The sequence below is a fragment of the Coregonus clupeaformis genome, chromosome 34 (assembly GCF_020615455.1).
Source record: "Coregonus clupeaformis isolate EN_2021a chromosome 34, ASM2061545v1, whole genome shotgun sequence".
In the NCBI taxonomy this organism is placed as follows: domain Eukaryota; kingdom Metazoa; phylum Chordata; class Actinopteri; order Salmoniformes; family Salmonidae; genus Coregonus; species Coregonus clupeaformis.
Genome location: NC_059225.1, coordinates 36,896,420 through 36,915,617, shown reverse-complemented (window position 1 = coordinate 36,915,617; position 19,198 = coordinate 36,896,420). Strand labels below are relative to the sequence as shown.

The window sequence follows — 19,198 nt, the reverse complement described above, 5'->3', positions numbered from 1 at the left end:
AAAATCCACCTTCTTCACAATAAGTGTATCCAGATCACTTGATTGACGTATAATATTGGCAACTGGTTGTGGTTGCATCCACCGCCATATCTTCTTCAGAACTGTGGCCCCTTCAATGCTCTTCACCCCCTCCACATAGGATATTTGCTGTACAGCCCTGATCCTTGTCACCTCAACCTCTTTCACCCTTACAGGGCACTCAGGTAATTCGGAAATATGATGATCCCCACCACAGTTGCAACAAAAACATATTCCTTCCGTCTGCAAAAACTTGACACACGGCCAAACTTTTTACACTTCTTGAATTACATCGGGTTTTGCACGAACGCTCTTGTGGCGCATCTTATATATCCCAACTTTACATAGGGTGGTAAATACTCATTAAACATCAATAATACATATAAACTTTGCTCCTTTTTCCTATTCTCCATACGGGTCAAGTTACATGCATTAACTATTACTGGATTTCTTTGCCTAAGATATTGATTATCAATGTCCAACGGGACGCCATAGATAACACCTTTTACCGGTAACCTGCTCCGAAAATCAAAGCTGTTCACTTCATGCTTCGATAATTTCGCAAGCCACAATGCACGCTCCTTTTGCTCTTTAGATACACACGATATCAACACCATACCACTCCTGGTTACTTTGACTGCATCCACTTTTCCCAACCCCTTCTTCACCATCCTCGTGACTTCAAAAGGGTTTCCCAAATAAACTCCTTATCCAAAAAACGTACTCCAACAAGGAACGATTCATCAGACTCATTTTCCACAACAATTTTAGCCCTTTTTGTTCCATTCTTGGACTTCACTGTTGTCCACTCATCTTTCTCGCTAAATGTACTCGACGCGCTTTCAGCTTCAAATGACACTTCTGCTTCTGCCATCTCCCCTTCTTCCCTTTCCACTCAACCTGGCTTGGTTTTTGCTCTGACATGCACCTTATATAGACAGGTGTGTGCCTTTCCAAATCATGTCCAATCAATTGAATTTACCACAGGTGGACTCCAATCAAGTTGTAGAGACATCTCAAGGATGATCAATGGAAACAGGATGCCCCTGAGCTCAATTTCGAGTTTCAAAGCAAAAGGGTCTGAATACTCATTCCAGGGTTTTCTTTATTTTTTAAAACTATTTTCTACATTGTAGAAACCAGTGGTGCGTGTCTCCAGTCCGGTACGGCCCGTTCCTGCTCGAGCAGTCCGCTCCACCAGGGTCCAGTTCAGCTCCGGTCAGCGGCTCCATTCCAGTGCCAGAGCACTCAAGGCAAAGGGTTGCTATTTCAAGAATCTCAAGCATAAAATATATTTTGATTTGTTTAACACTTTTTTGGTTTCTACATGATTCCATATGTTTTATTTCATAGTTTTGATGTCTTCAATATTATTCTACAATGTAGAAAATAGTCAAAATAAAGAAAACCCTTGAATGAGTAGGTGTTCTAAAACTTTTGACCGGTAGTGTATGTTTCAGTAAGATTGGATTTTTAGCATTTATAGCAATGGTTATCAACTGTACTGCAGGGATGGAACGTAAGTTACAGAAAATGTAGGTGGTGGTGGCAGCTGCAGAGAGGTATTTGGGTGTGCGAGACTTTATGTCAGAAGCATTACAGTGTCTGTTAAGGTGTCCCATCATTTCATTTGTTGGTCTGAGGTAGGACTAAATAGATGTAAATAGTGGAGTAGGGTGTTGGGTTTTTAGTGTGTGAGTGATGGTAGGGTATTTGTTGATTTATTTATATCTTATTATTTTTTTTAATTCAAGCACAGAGTAGGGTGGTGGGTTTTTAGGTGAGTGTAGGGTTAGATTGTAAGGTATTTGTTGATTTATACATTATTATGAATACTTTTTCAAGTATAAAGGAGTTATACTCCAGTCTAGTAGGTGGCAGTAATGCTACATTTTTTGGATGACAACCTCCGATAAATCCAAAGAAGAAGACGAAAAAGAGCGGTATGGAAGTCCCAAGGATACCGGAATAACACTAACCATCGATCACGTCACACCGAATGTTTTGGTTTTGTCATCCTACCATGCAATGCGAGGCGCGAATACTGAAATATGTGAATTTGAGCTAGCTAACGTCACCGTTAGGTAAGTAGTGAAATTATTACGTTTGTTCAAATTTAAACATCATACGATTACAGAGTCATTGCATATTTTGATAGCTGTCTGTCTAGCGATGTAATTGACTGTCTAGCAACGCTAAGGCGTTAGCAAGCTGGCAGTCTATTACCAACTCGACTTTGCTTGCTAGCCAAATAAACGATTGGGTTGTTAGCGAATGGTTTTGAGCTAACTAACGGTAGAGAGCTCTAGCTAGTTAAATATCGTAACTATAGCCCGTAAAGTGTTCAATTTTTTAAGAAATTCAAATAAAACCCTCTTCATCCCAACCTATCACAACACAACATAAGAGCGCCTCTTACATATCCGCGCATGCGCCGATGCTAGATTTATATTCGTATAAATTAACGTTACTATATATATATATATATATATATATATATATATATATATATATTCCTGCAGAAGCCCAATCAATGTTCATTTCTGACATGACCAAGAATCTGAAGAGGTTTGCAGAGTGAGAAATACTGTTAGATATGGTCTTTGGTGTGTGTCAGTCTTTTGTGGTCCTCTGTAGCTCAGCTGGTAGAGCACGGCGCTTGTAACGCCAAGGTAGTGGGTTCGATCCCCGGGACCACCCATACACAAAAATGTATGCACGCATGACTGTAAGTGGCTTTGGATAAAAGCGTCTGCTAAATGGCATATTATTATTATTTATTTATCTTTTAACCCTAGGTGGTGCTGATGGCTAGTTAGTGGTAGACTACTATTCATACAAGACTGAGAAGTGATAAGAGCGTCTGCTAAATTATGTAAATGTACGTGGGCCATAGAGGTAAAGTGACCCAGGTCTGCCTGTTAAATAGCCATCACTAGCACATTAGAGGCTGCTGCTGCCTATTGAAATCACTGGCCACTTTAAGAAATGGAACACTAGTCACTTTAATAATGTTTACATATCTTGCACTACTCATCTCATATCTATATACTGTATTCAATTCTATAATATTCTACTGTATCTTAGTCCATGCCGCTCTGTCATTGCTTGTCCATCTATATATTCTTAAATTCCATTCCTTACTAGATTTGTGTGTATTGGGTATATGTTGTGAAATTGTTAGATATTACTTGTTAGATATTACTGCACTGTCGGAGCTAGAAGCACAAGCATTTCGCTACACCCGCAATAACATCTGCTAAACATGTGTATGTGACAAATAAAATTTGATTTGATTTGAAAGTGACTATGCAAAGATAATAAACAGAGTACCAGCAGTGTAAAAATGTCAGGAAACTTGGCCCCAGTGATTTAGTGCCTTGCGGTCGAAGGCCGAGCAGTTGCCATACCAGGCGGTGATGCAACCAGTCAGGATGCTCTCGATGGTGCAGCTGTAGAACTTTGAGGATCTGAGGACCCATGCCAAATATTTTCAGTCTCCTGAGGGGGAATAGGCGTTGACGTGCCCTCTTCCCGACTGTCTTGGTATGTTTGGACCATGACAGTTCGTTGGTGATGTGGACACCAAGGAACTTGAAACTCTCAACCTGCTCCACTACAGCCCCGTCGATGAGAGTGGCGTGCTCGGCCCTCCTTTTCCTGTAGTCCACGGTCATCTCCTTTGTCTTGATCACGTTGAGGGAGAGGTTGTTATCCTGGCACCACACTGCCAGGTCTCTGACCTCCTGCCTATAGGCTGTCTCATCGTTGTCGGTGATCAGGCCTACCACTGTTGTGTCGTCTGCAAACTTAATGATGGTGTTGGAGTCGTGCTTGGCCATGCAATCATGAGTGAACAGGGAGTACAGGAGGGGACTGAGCATGCACCCCTGAGGGGCCCCCGTGTTGAGGATCAGCGTGGCAGATGTGTTGTTACCTACCCTTACCACCTGGGGGTGGCCCGTCAGGAAGTTCAGGATCCAGTTGCAGAGGGAGGTGTTTAGTCCCAGGGTCCTAAGCTTAGTGGTCCTCTGTAGCGCAGCTGGTAGAGCACGGCGCTTGTAACGCCAAGGTAGTGGGTTCGATCCCCGGGACCACCCATACACAAAAAAAAAAATTATGCACGCATGACTGTAAGTGGCTTTGGATAAAAGCGTCTGCTAAATGGCTTATTATTATTATTATTATTATAGTGATGAGCTTTGAGGGCACTATGGTGTTGAACGCTAAGCTGTAGTCAATGAATAGCATTCTCACGTAAGTGTTCCTTTTGTCCAGGTGGGAAATGGCAGTGTGGAGTGCAATAGAGATTGCGTCATCTGTGGATCTATTGGGGCGGAATGCAAATTGGAGTGGGTTTAGGGTTTCTGGGAAAATGGTGTTGATGTGAGCCATGACCAGCCTTTCAAAGCACTTCATGGCTACAGATGTGAGTGCTATCGGTCGGTAGTCATTTAGGCAGGTGTTCTTGGGCACAGGGACTATAGTGGTCTGCTTGAAACATGTTGGTATTACAGACTCGGTCAGGGACAGGTTGAAAATGTCAGTGAAGACACGTGCCAGTTGGTCAGCGCATGCTCAGAGTACACGTCCTGGTAATCCGTCTGGCCCTGCGGCCTTGTGAATGTTGAGCTGTTTAAAGGTCTTACTCACATCGGCTACAGAGAGCGTGATCACACAGTCGTCCGGAACTGCTGGTGCTCTCATGCATGCTTCAGTGTTGCTTGCCTCGAAGAGCGCATTGAAGTAATTTGTCACTGGGCAGCTCGCGGCTGTGCTTCCCTTTGTAGTCCGTAATAGTTTGCAAGCCCTGCCACATCCGACGAGCGTTGGAGCCGGTGTAGTAGGATTCAGTCTTAGTCCTGTATTGACGCTTTGCCTGTTTGATGGTTCGTCTGAGGACATAGCAGGATTTCTTAAAAGCGTCCAGGTTAGAGTCCTGCTCCTTGAACGCAGCAGCTCTACCCTTTAGCTCAGTGCGGATGTTGCCTGTAATCCATGGCTTCTGGTTGGGGTATGTACGTATGGTCACTGTGGGGACAACATCATGAATGCATTTATTGATGAAGCCAGTGACTGATTTGGTGTGCTCCTCAATGCCATCGGAAGAATCCCGGAACATATTCCAGTCTGTGCTAGCAAAACAGTCCTGTAGCATAGTATCTGCGTCATCTGACCACTTCCGTATTGAGCGAGTCACTGGTACTTCCTGCTTTAGTTTTTGCTTATAAGCAGGAATCAGGTTGATAGAGTTATGGTCAGATTTGCCAAATGGAGGGCGAGGGAGAGCATTGTATGCGTCTCTGTGTGGAGTAAAGGTGGTCTAGAGATTTTTTTTTCTCTGGTTGCACATGTAACATGCTGGTAGAAATTAGGTAAAACAGATTTAAGTTTCCCTGCATTAAAGTCCCCGGCCACTAGGAGCGCCGCCTCTGGATGAGCATTTTCTTGTTTGCTTATGTCCTTATACAGCTCGCTGAGTGCGGTCTTAGTGCCAGCATCAGTTTGTGGTGGTAAATAGACAGCTACGAAAAATATAGATCAAAACTCTCTTGGTAAATAGTGTTGTCTACAGCTTATCATGAGATACTCTACCTCAGGCGAGCAAAACCTTGAGACTTCATTGATATTTGATTTGGTGCACCAGCTGTTATTGTCAAATAGACACAGACCGCCACCCCTTGTCTTACCGGAGGCAGCTGTTCTATCTTGCCAATGTACGGAAAACCCAACCAGCTGTATGTTATCCATGTCGTCGTTCAGCCACGACTCGGTGAAACATAAGATATTACAGTTTTTGATGTCTCGTTGGTAGGATAGTCTTGACCATAGATCATAGTTTGTTTTCCAGTGATTGTACGTTGGCCAATAGAACTGATGGTAATGGCGATTTACTCACTCGCCTACGAATCCTAACAAGGCACCCCGACCTTCTCCCTCTGTATCTCAGAGCAGTATATCCTTCGCGTCGGACTCATTAAAGAAAACATCTTCGTCCAGTTCGAAGTGGGTAATCGCTGTTCTGATGTCCAGAAGCTCTTTTCGGTCATAAGAGACGGTAGCAGCAACTTTATGTACAAAATAAGTTACAAACAATGCGGAAAAACTAACAAAATAGCACAGTTGGTTAGGAGCCCGTAAAACGGCAGCCATCCCCTCCGGCGCCATTGTATTCCATTATTAAAGTGACCAGTGATTCCATGTCTATGTATATGGGGCAGCAGCCTCTAAGGTGAAGGGTTGAGTAATCGGGTGGTATCCGGCTAGTGATGGCTATTTAACAGTCTGATGGCCTTAAGATAGAAGCTGTTTTTCAGTCTCTTGGTCCCAGCTTTGATGCACCTGTACTGACCTCGCCTTCTGGATGGTAGCGGGGAGAACAGGCCGTGGCTCGGGTAGTTGATGTCCTTTTTGGCCTTCCTGTGACATCGGGTGCTGTAGGTGTCCGGGAGGGCAGGCAGTGCGCCCCCGGTGATGCGTTGGGCAGACCGCACCACCCTCTGGAGAGCCCTGCGTTTGCCGTACCAGGCGGTGATACAGCCCAACAGGATGCTCTCAATTGTGCATCTGTAAAAGTTTGTGAGGGTCTTAAGGGCCAAGCTGAATTTCTTCAGCCTCCTGAGGGTGGGCCATTTCAGATTGTCAGTGATCTGCAGACAACCGAAGAAATTGGTGATATTGATATATTGTTGTCAATTGTTGAGAAATATATTATTTTCACATTATTACAATTTCCCTGTGACACAAATCTCATTTAAATTGAGTATTTCTAAAAGAATGGCATAATTTTCATCTGAATTCTGAATTTACCCCACTGCATTGGAGTTTATCATCATTCATTGGGCCTGGATAGTTGTGAGTTGCGACAATTAACTATTAGCCTATACTAAACCCTCTAGATATCAGGCCAAGTGTAATTATTTAGGATATCCTTAGCCTTGTACAAAAGGATGCTTTACATTCAGCTGTTTTGGAGAAAACCATAAAGACCTGACTGTTATACAGTAAGGGAAAAAAGTATTTGATCCCCTGCTGTTTTTGTACGTTTGCCCACTGACAAAGACATGATCAGTCTATAATTTTAATGGTAGGTTTATTTGAACAGTGAGAGACAGAATAACAACAACAAAATCCTGAAAAACGCATGTCAAAAATTTTATACATTGATTTATACAGGTAACGAGCTGAGATTAGGAGCACACTCTTAAAGGGAGTGCTCCTAATCTCAGTTTGTTACCTGTATAAAAGACACCTGTCCACAGAAGCAATCAATCAATCAGATTCCAAACTCTCCACCATGGCCAAGACCAAAGAGCTCTCCAAGGATGGGACAAGATTGTAGACCTACACAAGGCTGGAATGGGCTACAAGACTATCGCCAAGCAGCTTGGTGAGAAGGTGACAACAGTTGGTGCGATTATTCGCAAATGGAAGAAACACAAAATAACTGTCAATCTCCCTCTGCCTGGGGCTCCATGCAAGATCTCCCCTTGTGGAGTTGCAATGATCATGAGAATGGTGAGGAATCAGCCCAGAACTACACGGGAGGATCTTGTCAATGATCTCAAGGCAGCTGGGACCATAGTCACCAAGAAAACAATTGGTAACACACTATGCCGTGAAGGACTGAAATCCTGCATCGCCCACAAGGTCCCCCTGCTCAAGAAAGCACATATACATGCCTGTCTGAAGTTTGCCAATGAACATCTGAATGATTCAGAGGAGAACTGGGTGAAAGTGTTGTGGTCAGATGAGACCATAATGGAGCTCTTTGGCATCAACTCAACTCGCCTTGTTTGGAGGAGGAGGAATGCTGCCTATGACCCCAAGAACACCATTCCCACCGTCAAACATGGAGGTGTAAACATTATGCTTTGGGGGCGTTTTTCTGCTAAGGGGACAGGACAACTTCACCGCATCAAAGGGACGATGGACGGGGCCATTACCGTCAAGTCTTGGGTGAGAACCTCCTTCCCTCAGCCAGGGCATTGAAAATGGGTCGTGGATGGGTATTCCAGCATGATAATGACCCAAAACACACGGCCAAGGCAACAAAGGAGTGGCTCAAGAAGAAGCACATTAAGGTCCTGGAGTGGCCTAGCCAGTCTCCAGACCTTAATCCCATAGAAAATCTGTGGAGGGAGCTGAAGGTTCGAGTTGCCAAACGTCAGCCTCAACCTTAATGACTTGGAGAAGATCTGCAAAGAGGAGTGGGACAAAATCCCTCCTGAGATGTGTGCAAACCTGGTGGCCAACTACAAGAAACGTCTGACCTCTGATTGCCAACAAGGGTTTTGCCACTAAGTACTGTCAGCATACAAAATCAGCAGGGGATCAAATACTTTTTTCCCTCACTGTATGTGCCTCGGCTCCTGGGTATGGCATGGGAGTGGAGTTAAAGATCTTAATAGCTGCAGGCTACAACATTTGCCTTGTCCCTGCAAAGGCAGGTAGGAGTGTGTCTGCGTGCGAAAGTGTTTGTGCGTGTGTATGGGTGTGTACGTGTGTGTGTGCTCCTATCAGTCTGACTGTGTGTGTGTAGGCTACAGGTATAGGGATAGTGTTGCTATTCCTCTGAGCCAGCTGCTACACATCCCCCGCTCGCTCCCTTCTGTTTTCTGGCAAGACCAGTTTATATTTGATCTGGAAAACCAGCTCTTCCAGTTGTCCATGCCAACAAATTGTGGTCTGATCCCAGCCAGGTCCCTGGGAATGCTCAAAACCTGCCTGGCCAGTTTCCATGAAAGGCATATTGGTTTGTCATTGGTGATGGTTCAGTTTGTGTAGCGTTGAGCACTGGAGCAGCATACTACTATTATAGCCCAATGTGGAAGCAGCAGTTCTCTGGTTTCCTCCTCTCTATGAAGTTTGGATCTGTTGGGTGGCTTTTCTATGCATTGAGGACAATGACTGACAGTTCGATCTAATGGGGTGAGTGAACAAGGCTCTTTCATTCAGTTTGATACAGGAGGAAATTGCGCATGGTGAATGTCAATGACCATTTTACTTGTCAGTCATTCATTTTTGCTAAATCCTCAGCTAGCCTATCCCAGACAGTTGAAATGTAGCCTAAGTCACCAATAGCATAATGCTGTAAAAAAAAAATTAAAAAAAATACTAATTAATGAACTGTGAGTAATTATATGAAGTAGGTTAGGATTACAGAGTGAAATTGGCTAGTTTGTCATGTCTGTGCTCAATAATGGGTGAAAATGGATTATTTGGCTTTAGTGATTGGATGACTTAATGATTATTAACCAATGGTGATTGAGCCAATCTGACTGTACCAGTATGGGAAGAGAGAGGAAAGAGTAGTGAAGGCAAGCTTCAACTAGTGTATGTGCTGGCTAGCTACCTTGCTACCTTGCCTTCAAACCCTGATTTACATTTTTGTTTAGGCCTAGGCTATATTTGACTGCCCGCTGGGAAAAAAACGTGCCTTTTAGGATTGGATATGGTGAAAATGGGACTATACGAGCGTGCCCTGGAATGCAGTCACTTCTTAGTGCGTACATAAGTAAAATACTGGATTTATTACCGGTACCATATTTTACCGGTATTGTAGTGGCCTTTCAGTGCATTCTTTTCCTAGAGAATGCTAAATGAGAACTTGTTCTCAACTGGCTTACCTGGTTAAATAAAAGGTGAAATAAAATAAAATAAAAAAACTGGCAACATGTTTGCACTAGCAGCAGTAAAGATGCACTCTGCAACAGTTTCCTCTAGGGGCGCATCTTTGAGTAAAGGAGGTTCCTCTCTTGACACTCTGTTTCCTCTGTCTCTTTTGCGCTCTCTTCCTCTGTCAGATTTTCAGGTTTGGTGCTGAATGGAGTTGTATTGGCTGAGTGAAGCTACCAACCAGTAAGTGAGTGGATGATGAGCAGTCCTGTGTTAAGCGGGAGCAGCCCGGGCTCCAGCGGGGCTTCGGAATCCACTGACCTCTTCAGGGACCTCTGGGGTCGACTCAAAGACTGTCACGATAGTGCACTGCAAGGTAGGCCTACTGTCTACATGGTAGGAAATCTCCACCGAAACAACCAAGACTAGGTGCCAGTATTAAAATAAATCATTCAACAATCCCCTTTTTTGATCCTGTGTTTAGGTTTGCAAACCAAAGTGAACAAGCTGAAGAAGGAGCGATATTTGTGAGTACAGTCATTTGAATTGACCGTTGTGTTGATGATCAATGAACAGAATCTGAAACTGAATCTATTCTGACATTCAACATGTCATTCCAAAGTGTGATTATTGTTTTGTGACCCCACTTAAGTTGAGACTGTTTCTCATTGATTCCCCGTCAGTGTCTCAGGTTTCAAATGTCACTGAGCAAGTCGGTCTCAGAAAGGCCTCTTTCACACTCATTATTCAGTAGGACAGCATAGGGTTTACCAGGGTTCTGTGATAAGTCCAAAAATATATAAGTCCCTCACCCTGTAGAGATGCCCAGAGACTGGAGGAGTTCTACAGCAGACACCAGCAGCTGAGGGAGCAGCACAAAACCCTTCAGGACACCGTCACAATTCTGGAGGACAGGTACCGCATCTGTCCTTTCTGTCTCTCTCCATCTGTCTCTGTGTTGAACACAGGAAAAGTGCTGAAGGTGTCGGGAAATCCATCAACTCATGAGTCCCCTTTCTGTCTATCTCTCTGTGCAGGCTGCGGGCAGGCCTGTGTGATCGCTGTTCCGTCACAGAGGAGCACATGAGGAAGAAGCAGGTGGAGTTTGAGAAAGGCCGTCAGCAGAACATGCGCCTCATCGCAGAGCTTAGTGAGTTCTACATCATTCCCTCTCTCTTACACATACCCTACATTCTGTATCTGAGATTCATTCACCTCCATACTGGTCTCTCTTTTACAAAGTACATACAGCTCCTACGCTTTTGGCTACAGTAGGACATGATTATGGCTAAGGTTGGGGGCCATCAGTGCCAGGAAGTTCACAAGGGAACTCTCTCCCTACCACCCCATCTCTCTTTATCTCTGTAACAGGTTCGCTTGTAGCTCTACACATCACACAATATAGCCTTTCTCTTTTTAGCCAGGTCTGTGGGTAGTGGGGTTGGGAGGAGAGTCTCTTTTTACATTGATGGAAATGGCAAACCTGAATGATCTGTTTGTTTCCTATGTTATCGCCCAAACGTTATATTCCTCCGCGCTCACAATAGGGATGCAGTTCTTTCTCTATACCACTAGTGCTCTGCAAAGACCTATCGTTGCTGTAGTAGGACTTAATGATTTTGTTGTTCAGTTAAAATGTCAAGAAAGTGTTCTTTTTCCCCCATTATTTACTCTACTCACCGCTGTGGTTTGTTGTGACTTCCAGTGACTGAAAGGAACACCCTGCAGGATAAGAACAGAAAGCTGAGTCTAGAGCTGGACAGGCTGAAGGGATCTCTGTGAGTTAAAACCATCCCCATCCGCCTCACATAGGCACATTGCAGTACTTTTGTAACCAGGATTGTTGAATCTAAACCAATATTCCTCTTGCACAGCAGGAAAGCATGGTTGAATAAGGGGGTTCTCACTTTGATCTTAATATGGTATATTACACCACAATGCCCATTATAATTCTGTGTTATTTCTGTTTGGTTTCCAGCTCAGCGTCTCCGGAGCCAGAGGAGGGGGTGATCCCAGACTCTCCGCTGCAGCATATCTCCCTGCCTGTTGTGAGCAAGATGAGGAGGAGGAAGGAGACCAACCATGTCCGCTACGCCGAGAAGCCCCTATCCCAATCCCAGAGCTCAGCACTCAACGGTCTGCTTCATACAAATAAATGTACACAGATACAGCACTCAAAGGTCACCCTCGGTATCAAACACACATGCAGGTGTGCGCATACTCAGTCACACACACACTCACTCTTAGGGCTCCCTTTTAACATACCTAACGCAATGGTAAATCTTAGCGCTGATGGTAGCGTTATAGGTTCGGGGGTGTCAGAAATATTTGTGCTATTTTCACAACCGGAATTATGGACGCAGTAGCTGGCTGTGGCGCGAAAGGGCTGGGTTTTGATGAATAAACAAGTTGTGTGTGTTGAGACTTGGCCCCTCACTGGCCAATCAGAACGTGTTCTATGGCTAAATATATGGTTGCTTCTTCTTAAAGTTGTGTATTTACAGTCTTTTATGTATTGCGTTGTCATCAACTCCAATTTGAATGTTAGTCCGTTATAGCCTAGTTCGTTAAATAGCCTGCCCCATATTTGCTAAATATGTTGAACATGTTTGCAGTCCATTGTTCTAATTGCATTGCTTCAATATGGAAATACATTTGTTAGACATAGGCTATAGCATTTGCACTGATATAGGAGCTAGGCCTACTGTAAACTGCAATCTGGACATGCCAAACGTACTCAATAAGCAAGATTAAATTCACTAGGCTATTGAAGGCCTAAAGTGTATCATTCTAATAAAAACGAAACAACTTGTTTTTAAAATGTCTAAATACAGTTACAGGCACCGTAATTGCTCCCCGTGGGCGTACAATACAGACAAGGCAACTTAGACAATGGAGGGTTTTACACACATCCAAACTTTTCACAGGAGCTGGATAAAGATCCAATATAGAGGTGGAATTTCCACTTACCTTTATACTGCTCACAAATGTAATGTTTTATAAACATCATGGAACCATCTTACAGATCATCATATTTGCACTTCTCCAGAAATAGAAGACGAAATTGCATTGCATTCGAGCCATGTACATTCTCACCGTAAACCCATGGACGGTGAATCTTTTTAATAAGTAGAATTTTATTAAAAACCAATCTGTTTTTTAAATCCTATTTCTAAATAGGATCGGTCAGAAGCATGATATCATAATCCTCTTCTCTCATTCCATGGCACTGTGTGCACACGTAGGCCTAAATGTCTTTACACATAACATTCGCAAGTTTATACAAAATACTAGGCCCCTGTCAATTGTGTCATTGCCTATTTGCAAGGCAGATTCTAAAGAAAATCTGTATAGGAGGATTGAATAGTTTGGAGGAGCGTGTCTTTGGAAATTGGACAACGGGCGCTCTTTGAAAATGGGGATGGATAGCCTACTTGAACAAGCGAAATGCAGGTATGTGAATAATGAAAAAGCATGAGGGAAAACCCCTCAAATTTGTCAACGCACTCTCAGTACACCATTTAAAACCCCTTTATTCATAGGCTACTTTTGGCTAATGGGTAAAAGGACGCACCAATGCGATGCATCTAAACCAGCCTTGATTAAGGGGATGGTAGGCTATGCTTGGTTTTTAAAGCAGTCGTTTTTTAAATGTTTCTAAATATGAGATTCACCAGCAAAAAAGGCACATCTCACCTTCCAAGGGCACTGTGCATCATGGCTGGATACACTGTGCTTCCGCTCTCAAAATCCATGCCATTATCAACTGCGTTACCGTTAAGACCTGCTTTTTGTGGGTCTTACATTTTCCCATTAGTGTGTGGGTCGTGTATTTTCCCATTAGCGCTGCATGAAACGGTCACTTTTGCGCTTGTTTTTAAGGACACACCTCAAATATTGCCACCCCTCCCACCTCAGCACAAGCGAGCTGATGTTTGACAGGTAATTGCCGAACCTGGCAGTAGGCCTGGAAAAATTTGTCCGTTTTTACATGACGAAATTGCGTTTGACACTTGCCCCTCCTTAGCACCTGCCAAAAATAGAGCCCTTAGTTTCTTACAATATCAGCTTCATAGACTTCATTGAAGTTCTATTTTTTTTTTGTAATGGTAGAACCAAGGAAAGGATTGCCCTCCCAAACCTCGGAGAGCCAAGGAAGAGGCATACTGGTGCCTGAAACGTGTTACATGGACGCCACCCAGACCCAACGTAAGGCCTACATTAACTGCCTGATGACATGCAATTGTAATTATGTTGTTGCCTCTAAAATGTCTTTGAGTGTCTTGAAAAGCGCTGTGAAAAATCACAGTATTCTTTTTCTTGTTGATTTAGAGGACAACAGCCAGGGTCATGAAGGTGCTGTGGTAGCAGAGACTTGTTGCCTGGATCTCCCTGATGATCCAGTGCCTAACCCCCAGAGACAGGGCCGCTTCGGCACCACCACCACAGAAAACGTCTCCCCATCCCACCTCCCTGGCCTGAAGCTCAGCCCTGCTGACGGCCTGCAGCGCCACCTGGAGGGGATAGCCCACATCACACCTCTTAGAGCCACCTCCACCCCATGTGGCCTCTCTCACCTGGTCATGAGAGGAGAGCTGGAAAGAGGGAAGAGGAGGAGGAAAAACAGCGAGGAGGAAGATGAGGTGATTGACAAGCCTCTGGACCTGTCCGACTCCCCACAGAAGGCTCTGGTGCCTCCGTTCAATGCCCAGAGAGGTGGCAGCGTCCCTGGGGCAGAGAAGCAGGACAGAGGCCAGCAGCACCACATCCTATTCAAGCAACCCTCCACCCCACCAAGCGATGAACGATCCAAAAATGTGCCACTTAGTGACCAGGTAGTCTTGCTTATTCCCGTATTTTTCTTAACACATTATACAAGAGGTTGTACAGGTAAATGCATCATATTCAAGCCTTGTTATAGATGGGTTAATCTCTGAAACCCAGAACTAAAGTTTTGCGTAATTGTGTCAGATGCTTGATTAGGTTCTGGGGGAAGATGTATGAGAAAATATACTAATGAGACTAGCAAGTCTCCACCCCGTAAAGGGAAACTCTCACCCAAAGCCCCCCACCCCCCACCCCTTCGAAAAACGTTCCACTCGAAGTCATTGCTTGAAAGTCCCGCCCCCACTTTGAGCACCACCTTCACCCAATCCTAATGTGTCCAAATAACCAGTGACGGAAAACAAAAGCACCGGAACTACTGTTCCTCGTTCATCTTCGCATCCCACAGTCTTTTGAGAGATGTTAAATACCATTTATGTTACGTGGTCTGTCCATGAGAGATTATAGATATGTAGATCAAGAGCTCTTTTTTTCTTTGAAACGTTCACTCATCTTATGCATCAACATACTGCTGTACCTGAATAGCCAAAGCCACCCCTGCTTTGCTATTTGTCCTTTAGACCCACAATGTCCACGAGCCAATCAGAAAGCGGAGCCGGGAGCGGCCTGAGGATCTGGAGAAGACCTCTGTCCTGCAGGCCAACCCCTGTGCTCGGGTGAAGAGGAGCCCTCCGCGGGACATCAACGGTACTGCATCCACAACACTGCCCTCAGATGCCCCTGAAACACCACTGTGGAGCGATTTCATTGCCAACAGATATTGTATTTAAATTATTTTAAAATTCTAATGAATTAATTGAATTCAGAAATGTAACTTGTATTTAATGATTTGAAACTGAATTGAATAAATATTTCATTCAGTTTAAAAATTCAATTTCAATTTAATTGAATATTCAAATTAAATATTTATATATTCTGTTTCAATGTGGTAGATATTGCATTCATTGTCTGTGTATCAAGTTTACAAACTATAATTTCAAATGTATCAAAGTTTCATATATTCAACTTCTCGGATGCATTCAGATTCAGTTTTCAAATTCAGTTCTCTAAATTCCGATTCAAAACCAGAGACAGCATCCTGGTACTTTGCCAGCAGCTTCTGAACCCAATGTGGCATGTTACATGTATTTTCTTCCTATGAAGGTGGAGGAATGGCTTATAGCCAAAACGGTTCAAACGCTAGAGCCAAATTCATAGGAAGAAAATACATTTAACATGCCACATTGGCTTCATAAACCGCCAGAAGCTACTGTTTACTACAGAGAGCGTTTGATTCTATCTGTTCTCCTCCACCTTTCCTGGCTGGCAAAGTACCAGGATGCTGTCTCTGGTTTTGAATCGGAATTTAGAGAACTGAATTTGAAAACTGAATCTGAATGCATCTGAGAAGTTGAATATATGAAACTTTGATCAATTAAAAATGATATTTTGTCAACTTGATACACGGAGAATGAATGCAATATCTACCATATTGAAACTGAATATATACATATTGAATTTGAATATTGAATTGACATTTTATTTTAAAACTGAATGTAATATTAATTCTATTCAGTTTCAAATCATGAAATACAAGTTCAATTTATGAGTTCAATGATTCTATTTGTGCATTACAAATACAACAAATATTAAATTCAAATGCAATATCCTAATGCAAATTCAAAATTATGGAATTCGAATACAATTTCTGTTGGCACTGAAATCACTCCATACTCCACTGGGAAAAGGTATTGTGTTGTAAATGTACATAATTATCATTGATTGATACAAAGATTATACTTTTATTTCATGAACGGCACATTTCGATTGACTGGCCCTAAGCAGAATCTAAGCAAGCAATTTGAATATAAATGTCATAATGTTTAATTTCCTACCCTTTTTTAGCCAAGCTAATGCCAGCAGAGCAGACGTGTAGCCTGGACCCAGGGGCAGCCCTCTCCCAGTATGATGTAGACACCCCTATTCTAGGAAAGGTAGGACATTCGCCAAATTCATTTGCTACTTTCCTATACCCTCTAGCTGTTTCTGATGTGTATACTTGCAGTTCTTCACGTGTGTGTGTGTGTGTGTGTGTGTAGCCCCACGATGAAGGAGTGACGGTGGATATGGACTGCACCTTTGTCAGCCACAGCCTGCTCCTCCGAGGAGCGCCAAGAACCAGCTCTGATACCGGTACAGCTTACTACTGTTTCACACTACATTTTGATACATTCCCAACCATAGTATTTTATTTCAAATATGGCAAAGAGGAGATAGCCATGCAATGAAATCCTTACTTTTACCTTTCAAGTTGCATTAGATCTGTGATGAGAGGAAAGACGGATAAAAGTATTTGAGCAGGACCCATATAAACGAACCAACCATGTAACCAGCCTTGAACCCTTCTTTTAGGGATTGGCCAGAGGGCCAACGACAGCTTGGCTGAGATATTTGACAAAACAGGCTATGGGGAGTACGAGTCATGTCCTCAGTATGATGGCTCATATCTGCATCAAGAGGAGCCCCATCGTCAGGAGGAGGGGGAGGAAGAGTTTGGTGAAGTGGAGGAGGAAGAAGAGCATGAGGATAGTAAGGATTTTACACTGTATTTTCTCTATTTATTATCTTGGCTACTTGCTTCCTTTATTTTACCAAGCAAATTGGTTGAGAATGACCACAATGACCTGGTCAAGGAGTACAATACTTGAGATGAATTTGTAATTTGAGCATTCATTGTTAAGTATTAATATCAACTTTTTAGTGTCCTCTTTATTTCTCTCCTCAAAAAGCACACATGCCTCAACCTGGAATGCCCAATGGAGAACATACAGAAGAACTTAAAGACAGGTGATATCATAATCATCAGACTAGCAGAGAACAATGTTTGTCATGCTAGGAAAAGTTTCTAAAAGGTTTCTTTCCCTCTCGTTGTGTCCTGTAGTAAAAAATTATCGTTTGCACACGTGGAGGTGGTCCGCAAGAAGGCTGAGAGGAGGAAACTCAAGGGGCACACATGTAAAGAGTGTGAAATCGTGAGTTGACTTGACATGGGGCTGATGTGCCGGTCCATGGTTGTGTTCATTAGGCACCAAAAGGAAGAAAACTGACAAACAGGGACCTGAACTTAAACGCTCATTTTTAAAAGTTTCAAAAGAAATTAACACGTTTTGCACTACTGAACACGACCCATGATTTGTGTCATTGAGCTAACATATCTAATCTCACTCAGTACTACGCAGACCTTCCAAAGGAAGAGAGGGTGAAGAAGTTGTCGGCCTGTTCTCGGCACCGATTCCGTTATATTCCTCCATCAACCCCAGAAAACTTTTGGGAAGTCGGCTTCCCTTCAACACAAACCTGTGTGGACAGAGGTATGCTACCCTATTCAATTTGATCCATTCAACAGGCCACATGGTCATCAAAGCCATAGTAGCTGATACTGTAGTCATGTATTAATTCAGCATTTCCCAAAATAGGGGTTGCGATTCCACGTGGGGTAGCCTGATTTGAAAATGGGGTGGCGAGAGAAACTGAAAACATTTGAACAATTTTGTTATTTCTACACAGAAGATAATACACGATTACATGATCTTCCCTGATGTTTCCTGAACTTCCCAATATCTCTCTGATGCATTTCAGTCACGTCAAACCATACCTCCTTTAGTTTGAAATACTGTCAAAAATAGACAGACTGAATTGTAATATACTGACATAGCCCCAAGTAAAAAAGTAAACACTGGCTGTTGATTTTTACTCTTTTTTCACATAGAGTAGTGCAACTTTTTCTGAAATCAAAGTGGGGTTGTGGGCCACAGAAGTTTGGGAACCCATGTATTAATTAATTGTGACTAATCATGTCTAATCACTGAATTTACATATTATTTTTTATCCGAGAAGTGCATTGCTTTTGTACCAGACTTCAATAAGGGGCGTTTTCCCCCTTGCTTCTATTCAGATGTACTAGACGTCCAACTTCACTTAATGAGTTTAACAACATTGTGCTTCTTGTTTGTCCTACTAGGTTATATAAAAGAAGATAATGATCCAGAGCAGCGCTTAAGGAGGAGAAGGCCTTACAATGCCATATTCTCCCCCAAAGGCAAGGAGCAGAAGACCATAACCAGTAGGGGGAAATAAATGCCCAATCAAACGTACTGTAAAACTGTATTTAATTTTCACGGCAACATTGAAACACTACCCCAGTATAGTAATCCTAGTGCCTCAAAGGAATATGTGTGCCTTTTTAGTGCTTGTTGTGTGATATATATATATATATCCACCCAGACACATTCTTATAATTTTATAAACAAAATTGAATAGACTCTGTCAGGTCTACAGAGTAATCCAATGTCCTCATGGAGTGAATACAGAATATGCTGCAAAAAACCTCTGCTCAGTTGAAACTAGTATGCACTGTTGACCACTAGTGTCGGTTTATTTTCATTTGGTGTATTTGTAGATAATTATATAATTTTTTGAAGCATAAATTGTAATAAATAAATGTATGATACAATGAAATAGGTGTGTTACTCAACTTACAGTTAAATTGTAGGAAAAATATAAATGTAAGTTTAAAATATATTTTCATGGAAATATCTCATTTTTATTTTGGTTTACAGCAAGTTGTAGAAAAGTCACAGTAAAAGAAAAATAAGCTCAATTGAATAATAATCTCACTGTGGGAAATGGAATGCAAGTAAACAGTTGCATAATTGCACAAGACCAACAAGTAGGAAGA

At 42.8% G+C, this 19,198-nt stretch overlaps 1 protein-coding gene across 1 annotated transcript; it reads left to right on the top strand.

Annotated features, from left to right (window-relative positions):
• The first annotated feature begins 1,979 nt into the window (after positions 1-1,979).
• LOC121550071 (DNA endonuclease RBBP8) lies at positions 1,980-18,978 on the top strand. The gene is made up of 17 exons (XM_041862189.1): positions 1,980-2,102; positions 9,825-10,012; positions 10,121-10,163; positions 10,456-10,551; positions 10,674-10,786; positions 11,342-11,414; positions 11,615-11,772; positions 13,750-13,845; positions 13,969-14,471; positions 15,042-15,168; positions 16,366-16,454; positions 16,560-16,653; positions 16,873-17,049; positions 17,250-17,307; positions 17,402-17,492; positions 17,690-17,831; positions 18,482-18,978. Exons 2-17 carry the CDS (start codon positions 9,892-9,894, stop codon positions 18,595-18,597), a joined length of 2,097 nt encoding a protein of 698 aa, XP_041718123.1. The 5' UTR covers positions 1,980-2,102; positions 9,825-9,891; the 3' UTR covers positions 18,598-18,978.
• Positions 18,979-19,198: the final 220 nt, after the last annotated feature.

Bases quoted from the DNA above. Each gene is read 5' to 3' on its own strand.
- LOC121550071 (XM_041862189.1), top strand. From the start codon at position 9,892: ATGATGAGCAGTCCTGTGTTAAGCGGGAGCAGCCCGGGCTCCAGCGGG. The intron at 10,164-10,455 runs GTGAGTACAGTC...CTCACCCTGTAG, and splicing joins CTGAAGAAGGAGCGATATTT to AGATGCCCAGAGACTGGAGG. The intron at 11,415-11,614 runs GTGAGTTAAAAC...TTTGGTTTCCAG, and splicing joins GACAGGCTGAAGGGATCTCT to CTCAGCGTCTCCGGAGCCAG.